The sequence below is a fragment of the Sarcophilus harrisii genome, chromosome 2 (assembly GCF_902635505.1).
Source record: "Sarcophilus harrisii chromosome 2, mSarHar1.11, whole genome shotgun sequence".
NCBI classification, from domain to species: Eukaryota; Metazoa; Chordata; class Mammalia; order Dasyuromorphia; family Dasyuridae; genus Sarcophilus; species Sarcophilus harrisii.
In genome coordinates this window covers 284,417,834-284,428,243 of record NC_045427.1, presented here as the reverse complement: position 1 = coordinate 284,428,243, position 10,410 = coordinate 284,417,834, and the positions used below count along the sequence as shown (strand labels likewise).

Here is a 10,410-nt window from a genome sequence, read left to right as displayed (position 1 = left end):
GGTCAGTCCAAACCAGAGAACTAATCATAATCAATGCCTTTTCTCCCTACATGAGGCCTTTACCATTAACCTGGTGACAAAGGAAGAAAACATAACTCAAGATTTGATCACAATGTGTAGCATCTGCAGGAGCTTCTCAAAGCCATCACAGTAGCAAGTCTTTGGGGTTGTTCAAGTGAGAAATTCAAGTGAGTGGCCCTGTTCTCTCCCACATTTCCCTTAAACCATCCCAACCCCTTTCCAATAATCATGACAATAAAATGAAGGCATGCAGGTTGTGAGAATGAGACTCCAGCAGCTGATACTGTAGGTTTAGCAAACAGTGAATTATTAGTGAAGTGAGTGTCCAGTGCTTCTCTTAAAGGGAAGCTTAATCCAGCTTTTATCAACATTTTTGTACTAAAGGTGATGAAGCTGTACCAATCAATAAACATTTATTAACTATTTACTATGTGTCAGGCACTAGATACACAAATGCAAAGGAGGAAATCATTCCTACTTGCAAGGAATCTCCAATGAGGTGAACTGGACTGGGCTATAGTTGCTAGGTTTAGTAAAACCTGAGATTCACATGAAACATAGGATTCTAGGGCTGGAAGGGCCATAAGAGATTAAGACTAAAACTCTTTGTTTTACAGAGAAAATATTAGATGATATGACTTGTCAAAAGTCCCAAAGAGAAAAGGCAGAGTCTGGGCTCCTGACTTCAAGGCCAATACCAAGTATGTTGTATGAACCTAATTTTACAAATCTCTCAAAAGGCATTATTCTCTACTCTGGCTGCCCACATTGACCAAGTCCCACACTAGGTCACAGTCATCCCACACTCTCCATATCCAAGCAGTGAAAGCACAAGTGATTTGGTTATTGCTCTGAGGAGTTGTCAGCTGCCCATGACCCTGCTTGAGACAGGGTGAGTCAGGGGCCCTGGGCATTGGAATGGTACCCTTGAGAGATACAGGGCAGCTGTTCTCCAGCCAGCTCTGCCCACTCCCAGCCTCAGCATCGCTTGATGAATCAAGGCCCAAGGCCCAAGTCCTGAGACTCCAGGGTAAAGTGAGTCAGCTTCTAACAGAAACTTCTGCAATGAAATCATCTGTATCGCCGCTAAAAGGGAATAAGCAATGGGTCAGAGAATGGGAATGGGATTGAGGACAGACAGTGATCATGAAAACAAATTTAAATATGTGGAAATGCAAGATGTCCAGAATAGAGATGATATAATTTCAGGATTATGGCAAACTTTAATACCAGTCTGGCTATTGTTCCCAGTCACTCAGATGATTTCCACTTCCCTTAGTACCACTAGGAAGAACAGGCATTCCAGAAAGAATGTAAGCTTTCTGAGCACAGACTTAGGAAAGGAAGTCTCTGCACAGTCAGGTAATACACAGGACTGGGGACGAGAACCAGAGAGGAGATGCATACAAGAGTCCCATAGCAGTGTCTGGGGTCAGGGACTGGTTCATAATTCTAGCTCTGGGTGCCTATCAGGGTACAGTCATGTGTCTCAAGTAGGAAGGAGCCCTAGAGACTTCACAAGCCTGGCTGAAGGCCTTGCTTAGTGAAGCTGAGGCATTTAAGGAACATGTTACGTTCTTGGGATACAAAGGCAAAAGCACATCGAGAAGTTTATATTCTAAACATAAAAATAACCTTGTATACAGAAAATATATACAATATAAAGTGAAGGCAAACTCAGAGGAGAGGCAGTAGCAATGAGGAGGTTTAGGACTTGAATTGACTCTTTCAAAAAGTCAGAAAAAGCAGCAGACAAGGAAGGAGGACATTCCTAGTGGAGCAGTTAGTCAGTGAAAAGGCATAGAGATAGGAAATGGGAGTTATCTCATAAAAGGCATAGAAAGGCCAGCTGTTGGATCACTAGCTTATGCTGTAATAAGGCAGGTAAGGAAAGGCAAGAAGAGGCCAGGTGGCAAAGGGCTTCTAGTTTATATTTGATCCTAAAGATAAGAAGGAATCAATAGAGTTTCCTGAGCTTTAGGAAAAATCACTTTTGCAGCTGAAAGAAGAATGGAAGGGGGTAAGGGAGAAAGAAACTCAACTAGGGACATTCACCAGAAGACCACTGCAGTAGTCTGGACATAAGCCATGAAGGCCGACTCCAGGGTGGCAGCTACATGCATGGAGAGAAAAGGAGCACAGAAGAGTTGTTGTAAAGGGAGAAATGACAATTCTGGCAACAGACTGACTAGGTGGGTAAGCGTAAGAAGAACTGATTTTAAGGCTATGAATCTCAATGATGGGTGTCCTTGATAGTAACAGGGAAGGGGAGAAGGGGTGAAAGAAGGAAGCAACAACTTCTGTTTTAGACATGTTGAATCTGCGATGCCATCAGCATCCCAAACTCAAAGACTCAAGATCCAATTGATCTCCCATGCTCCACCTCCAGATCTATTCTTGTCTGTTAACAATGCCACTATCTGAAACCCTGAAACCTCCTTCCCCAATCAGACCCCAAGTCCTGATAATTCAAGCTCCACACAACTCCCAAATCTGCTCCTTCCTCTTTATTTTTAGTGCCACTAAGCACCTTCATTGCTGTCCCCACCTGGACCATGGACTACTCCACCAGTCTCCTGCCTATCAGGGGCTTCCAACCTCTCCCCATAACAAATCGCCTTGCACACTGATGAGAAAATACTTCTTTTTGCATAGAGCTCTAGTCAGCCATGATGACATTCACTACTCTAAATCCTCTAGGGATTTCCTTTGTATAATGTTTGGTGCTTTACAATCTAGTTTTTTGGACCTCCTGTTAATTACTGTCCTCTGCATTCTCTTCTCTAGCTCAGCTGAGCTTCTCTCTGCTCTGCTTTATCATGTAGTTTCTTATTTCTGGAATTCTGCTTATAATTCCATATTCTTGCTTTTCCATCTTTTGCATTCCTACCCATTCTTTAATTCCAACCTGAATACTATGTATTCCAAGAAGCTTTTGCTGAGCCTTTGTAATCAGCAATAACTTTGGACTGTTTAAAAAAAATGTTTTGCAATTCTTACATGCATTCGCCATGTAATAATATATTACTCATCTTTCTTCCCCCAAGCAACTATTAAGTAAGCTCTACAAGTGAGGACCACACCTTCTCTAAAATTTGTATCTCCCCCAATGCCTAACACACTGTTCTTAATACATAATAAATGTGCTTAATACATGTCTGTTAAATGAATGCTTTACAGAACAATCCATTCAAATACTGAACAGCTCTAATTACTATAAAGTTCCTTACATTGAGTTGAAATTTGCCTTTCTACAATTTTCTACAACCACAGACTCAAGTTTGGATGCTCAAAGAACTACACAATACAGTCCTTTTCTGTTGGACAATCCCTGAAATATTAACTTTTCCCTCACAAGTCTTCGCTTCTTCTACTTAAAACATACTGATCTGTTATAATTGAGCAAATGTGGTACCTAATATTGAATGTAATGCTTTTGGGGTGATGAAATTAGAACAGAGTAAAACAATATTATCTTCCTCATATGCTTCTAAATGATGCAACCTAAGATTGCTTTCCTTAAATTTTCCCCCAATGTTATCATGTTGTGGAAGTGACTGTCACAAGCACAAGTATAGGTATGTCCCACCAATTTGGGAACCCTGATAACAGCCTGATGATGAGCTGAAAATCATTTGCCTCAGACCTATGAGGCCAAAAATATTTATTGTTCATAGCAACTCAATATCTCCTAAAGTATGGAGGAGTTTTAGTCTATATTGTGAGGGGGAAGTGGGGTACAAGAGATAATAATGAGATGGACTGGGGGGAGCCATCATATTTGGCAATTAAAAGATCACTGTTCTTCAAAGAAGTAGATTCATATGAGTGATCAGGTTGAAAACCAAAATGCAAAGAGTTTAGTAGTGAGCGAGGAAATAGGAGACACCTGGTATAAGAAAAAGAGGAAAGATATACCTAACAACTGTTAACTTGGAAAAGAAGAATTCTCTCAATAATCAAAAGTATAATGTTGTACCAGGTAACCAGAGACAAATCTACTTGAAAAAAAAAAAAACCAAAAAAACCCAAGATCTCAATTATAACCCCAGCAATTACTTAGCTCAGTGCCTGGCATATAGTTGGCACTTATAAATGTTACTGTATTGTATTCTATCTTCATGAGTAAGAATTCTTATCTGTATAAGACTTTAAGATCCACAAAGTGCTTTCTTTGAAAGAATTGTGTAAGATTTTCTCCATTTTGCAGGTGAGGAAGCTGAGCAGTCTGATGACTGTGAATGTGACACAATGAGTGCCAGAGCTGGAGATTCAGAGAGACAGGGTTCTCCTGTCACCTACGCTGCTACCTGACTGAAAGAGGTGTACCCCGAATCTACAACTCAGGGGCTATTCTGGTGGTAAGCAATAATACTATTAATTAATTACTCTTTATCCTGTAACTACCCCTGCTTCTTTACCCAGACGCCAACCACAGGATCATGCTACTGTCCCTCCCAGGACGCTTCTTTCCCCGCCCCCAAACCAAAGCTGTGTATTCACTAGCAATGCCTAACTTACTTGGGAGGGGGACCCCCTGTTGCTCTCTTCCAAAAACTCTTCCAGAGTCACCATCTCGCTGCCCGGAGAGGCGGAGCTTTGTCTGCTGGCGTGAGGCTGGCCAGGAGTGTTCTTCTGGAGAGCTTCCTGGGGGACTGACCCATTCCTGGGGGGAGGATGTTCTGGTCTGCTCATGGACAGCACCGAGCGGCTCAAGGCAACATCTCGAGGCAAAGTGGCCACATCCCTGCTGGGGACCAGATCCTCACTCCCAAAGCTCTCAGATCTGCCGTGGATACGGTCAGAAGAACCTAAATTGGGGTGGAAGCCAGAAAGTCCATCAGTCTTTACTAAGTGATTTACTATGTACTAGATGAGACCTGGGAAAACAAAAAAGAACAAAAACAGCCCCTGTCCTCAAGGAGCTCACATTTCAACAGAAGGAGGAAGAGTATGGAAAGAATGCCATATTGTAGATATATTTTCCTGTTTTCAATGGACAATTTATTTTATAAGTTAATTTTGAACAGATATTAAAAGGAAAAAAAGTATCAGTGATTTTAATGGTACCTAGATTTTAAAAGATTTTATAAACGGGATTTTAAAGGAGATTTTGAAACTTTCACTAGAAATTTTTTAAAAAAGCAAACCTAAAGTAAACCTTTAGTAAATCTTCCCTTCTGTGCCTCAGTGTGATGTGGAGGTCAAGTTTGGGCTTCTGGGAGTACTGGGAGGTGTGAGGAAGCAGTAAAGACTCTGTCTGAGATAGACCAGTTGGCTGTTGGCTGAAGAAGGGTGATCGCCTGCTGATGATTTTTTTAAAGTCACAGAGATTTATGAGATTCTCTTTTAAGATATAAAAGAGGATGCATATCAGAGATTGTAGATTTTCTAAGTATTAGAATAAAATGCAGTTGAAAAATTGCCTAAAAAGTTTAATGGTCTGTACAAATAAATCTGTGTATGCATGCACATGTGCTTAAAACCTACCACACTGATACTGGAGTTTTCTATCCTAGATCTGATTACATAATAATAATGTGGAGATAAGAAGGCCTGGGTTCAAATTCCATCCTAGACACTAACTAACTATATGACCCTGGGCAAGTCTATTTTAACAAACTGTCTCTCAGTCTCCTCATCTGCAAAATGAAAGGAATGAACTCACTAGTCTATAACGTTCCTTCCAGTTATAATAGTAGTAGCAATAATGAATGTTTAATTTAGTATTTTAAGATTTTGCAAAATGCTTTATAAACATCTCATTTGATTCTCACAACAACCTTAAGAGGCAGATGCTGTCATTATCTCTATTTTACAGGTGAAGAAACTAGCACAGAAATAGGGTAAGTGACTTGCTCACAATCACAGAGATAGTAAATGTCTATGGTAGGATCTGAATTCAGGTTTTCTTGATCCAGACCTAGTGTTCTATTCCCTGTAACACCTGTAAATTTATGTTCCTATGATTTCAATTATAGATCTTTTGGATACTTTTGTTCCTGGTGACTCTCCCCCCTCCTCATGAGTTAATCACTTCATAGTTCATTAACCTGCCCTCAGGAAAGGAAACAAAGCAGTTGTAAATTTAATTCATCTCATTTTTCCTCAGGACAGCTTTTAGGTAAACATAATAAACTAATTTGAATTTGAAGGTCATCAGTGAAATCTTTGGTTCATATTAAAACAAGAAAATTAGCAAATAAGATAAAAGCTAACTTCACAAAACAGTAATAGATAATTATCTCTCATTCAAAAAGATTCCCTATGGAGTTTCTTTAATAAAGCTTATTTAATGCATGTAAAAAGTGATTTTTATTTATAAAAAGTTTTATTTCAAAACAGCTCTTTTATGGAACATACCTATCTCTTCAAGCAAGAGAACACCAGTACTTTTCGGTGACTTTTCTTAATTCACTCTTTAATCACTGTTTTCCTTTTAGAAGTGACATCGGACTAGTTTTTGTTTTATTTTAAGACATGGAAACTCTGCCAAGATTGGCTTAATTCATGAATTCAACTTCTATACGATTATTTAGCACTCCATTATTGCATGAAATTTTAATGTTAAGTATTTTAACATTAAATATGATTAATTTTATATTTAATTAAATAACATATTGCTTAAAAGTTCTCTCCAATATGTAACATATCTATTTATTAAATATACAGCATATAATTACATATTGTTGATATCATATATTAATATCAAATACAATCATATTTACTAATTAAGTCATATAACTACATATCATATTAGCTTGCTAATATCAAACTAACCTATCACAGATCTAACAAGACATAAAACAAGTAATTATTAAGTGTCTAACATATGCCAGACACTGTGATAAACATTTTACAAATATCGTTAGCATTTGATCTTCACCCTGGGAGGTATATGTGAAATTATTAAACCCATTTTACAGATGAAGAAACTGAGATAAACAGCATCTAAAGGACTTGCCCAGGGTCACACAGCTAGTAATCATCTAAGTCTGGATTTGAATCCAATTCTTCAAGGCTCAGCACTTTCATCAACTGCACCAGGCAGTATTCTACAGAACCGTATAGTCTAATCCTCTCATTTTATAGATTAGGAAATTGAGCCCCAGTGAGAGTAAATAAGTAGCTCAAGTAGCAAGTGTCAGAGGTTAGATTTGAAAGCATGTTTTCTTGACTTTACAGCCAAGTACTCTTCTCATTGAATCAAGCTGAGTTGCCTAGAACTGTACCTAGGACAAACACTCTGGAAGAAACTACAGTTTAAAAACTGTAGCCAACTGCTCCTCTGTGCAGCCTTTTAGCCTGTTAAGAACCCACCAGGAACAGAACTACAGTGCTTACCTTTTAGGTTAAGGGGCGAGCTGTTGCCTGATGCAGTCCTGCTGCTCTCTAAGCTATGGGGCCGGGACACTGAAAGGGAACAGCAATATTTATTTCAGGAGTCCATGACCAGATGTAGTCCAGACAGAAAGACAATCAGTCTAATAAAACCATCCATCACTTCTGCTCTGTTTTTGGAAATGCTATGATTAGGAGAAGGACTTCCGCATTTTTTGAGATAGTTGTTAAATCTTTACTCAACAGAAGAACAGGGAAGGTTTCCTTGAAGAAGAGACATCCAGGAGTCGAGTTGTGTCAGGTGGTGTCAGGGAGGAAAGCTGTGAAGGGGGAGGGAAAGCCCAACCTATTTCCTGAGAAGAGCTCAGGATCCCAAGCATCTTGACAAACACCTAGAAAGTCAGCCCCAAGCTGAGTGGGAAAAGGAGGAAGGAGACACAAACATACATACACATGTATAGATATGTGTATTTTACATGTATGTATCCATACCTATCTTATCTAGTGAGGAGAAGGGAAGAAGAGAAGGAAAACAGAGGGAAAGAGGTAAGGAGAAGGAGACAGAGAAAGAAGCCCGAGTACATACAGGGTCTTGAGGAGACCAATAAGAAGGTGTGAACTATAACTGTCCTTTTTAGGCTCATAAGGAACCCCTTGGTTTGGCCAAACTGGCAGTGCTGCTGCTCCTAACACAGGACACCCTGCTTCCTGACTCCATGTTTTTGTACTGGCTGTTCCCACTCTCTCCTACTCTGCCTGGTAAAATCCTTCTGAGCTCAGCACAAATCAGATGTCTGGAATACTCCCCTTCCCCCTCCTCACTTTGCCTGCTAGAATCTCTCAGAGCTGAGCTCAAAGGAAACGTCCTACATCATGCCTTTCTTAATATCCGTCCCCTAGTTACTGAAGCCTATCCAAATTACCTTGTGTTTGTTTTGCATATATTTCTGATAAATCCATCAAGCAATACAGCACTACTTGATGCCTTTGCCACCTCCAATTAGTACTGGAGCCCCCTGAAAGCAGGGAATGGCAATTTCCCACTGCATTTCCTCAGTACAATGACTGATACATCCCAAGTTCTGCAAAGTAAGAACTTAATGAAAGCTCTCCCATTCCAGCCACACTTTAACCAGTACTGAAGGTAAACCCTTGTTCTTCATAAAGAAGCTGGAGAATGACTGGCTGCTCCAATAGCAACTTTGGACAAGTAACTGCGCCTTTCCCCAATGTTACAACTGTGCTACAACCAATCGGGACACCTTCCTCTCTCCCTGAAACAGCCCCCAGTCCCATTTCACACTATTCCTCCAGTCTGAATACCAATGTTTCAGAGCCTGGCCCAGAGGGTCACTTCTTCAAAGAAACCTTCCCGATTCTCCCCAGTTAGTAATGAGCATTCCTTCCTTGGATTTCACAGGATACTTTGCTCATATCCAGGACTCTGTTGATAAAAAATTTAACACCCCCTCTCCCCAGCCCTGCCTCCCTTTTTTCTTTACCCCGTCCCTCTCTTTCCCTTCTTTTGCCCTCTCTTTCCCCTCTCCTTCTCTTTTACTCCCTCCCTTCTCTCTCTTCCCCTTTTTCTTCCCTTTCCCTCCTTCCTTCCCCTTCTCTCCTCTCTTCCTCCTTCCCTCTCTCTCTTCCCCTTCTCTCCTCTCTCCTTCCTTCCTTCCCTCTCTCTCTTCCTCTCCCTCTCTCTCCTTCCTTCCTTCTCTTCCTCTCCCTCTCCCCCTTTTCCCTCTCTTTCCCTTTCTCCCTTCTTTTATTTCTCTCTCTCCATTCACTCCTCCCACATACCTCCCCCCCACAAATTTCAATTACTGATATTTTCACTATCACTTTTCTAAGTCTAGACAATCAACAGAGCAATGAATCAAGCCTTGGATAGAGGGGTTGCTGATTTCTGAGGTGTAAATTGCTCATGCTGAGAATTTAAAACAATCGGTGTTCACAAGCTGGCTCCAACACATCCCTAAATGCACTTGTCTTGTAAGTCATTTACATATAAGTCACATCCCTTTGACTGCACTGCTAGCTCAGTGTGGCGGGGACAATGTCTTCCTTAAATTCTGTATTTCTTCTGGCACCCAGCTCCATACTTGGAGGTGTACTTAACAGAAATCAATTGGACAAAGTGCAATTTATACTTGTTATTCTTCAGCCTGTTTGTTTCATTTGCTTCTGACTTATACTTGATTAAAGAGGACAGCCCATTGTTCAACCTGACAAGTACAGAAAACTGTCTGCCTGGCTCTTACATATGTGTCTATGAATACTTTAGACTAGCAAAGGATGGAATAAGACAAGGTCTTTTACAAAGAAATTGCTATCAGAAATTAATTCTAATAACATCATTAATAAAAATAACGTTAAGCAGCAACATGAAAGCTGAGAGGGAAAGGTGAGGAAGGAGACACATACATACATATATGTAGATATAGATATAGATATATGTGCATTTTACATGTATACATCCATACATATCTTATCTAGTGAGGAAAAGGGAAGAAGAGAAGGAAAACAGGGAAAGAGGTAAGGAGAGGATACAGTGAGAGAGTGAGAGACAGACAGACAGAGAGACAGAGACAAAGAGAAAGAGACAGAGCAACAGAGAGAGAGAGAGAGAAACACATACACACATACACACACAGAGACAGAGGAGAGAGAGAGAGAGATGGAGGGAGGAAGAGAGGGAGAGAAAGAGAAAGGAGAGAGAGGGAGGAAGGGAGGGAGGGAGGGAGAGAGAGAGAGAGAGAGAGAAAGAGAGAGAGAGAGAGAGAGAGAGAGAGAGAACAAGTGAGAATGAAAAAGCATGCTTTAAGGTCTATGTATCAATTGAGAAACCAAGAATAGGAAAACTGAGGCTGGTTAACTTTCCCAAGGACATATACTCAATTTTATTAAGCATCCCAAAATGGACACCATACTAGACACAACACACAAAAAGAAATATTTTGGTTCTCATGAAAACCAGACAATAAAGATCTCATTCTTCCAGCAGAATGCAAGTTTCTTGAGGAAAGGGTTTTTCTGGGGGGGTGGGTT

At 40.3% G+C, this 10,410-nt stretch overlaps 1 protein-coding gene across 1 annotated transcript in view; it reads right to left on the bottom strand.

Annotated features, from left to right (window-relative positions):
• Positions 1–10,410, bottom strand: part of CCDC88C (coiled-coil domain containing 88C) — a 229,549-nt gene that overhangs the window by 4,279 nt on the left and 214,860 nt on the right. The window contains exons 28-29 of the mRNA XM_031952347.1: positions 7,366–7,434; positions 4,543–4,832 (exon numbers count right to left, since the gene is read on the bottom strand). Of these exons, the coding sequence (XP_031808207.1) occupies positions 4,543–4,832; positions 7,366–7,434 (359 nt within the window). The remainder of the gene's footprint in view (positions 1–4,542; positions 4,833–7,365; positions 7,435–10,410) is intronic.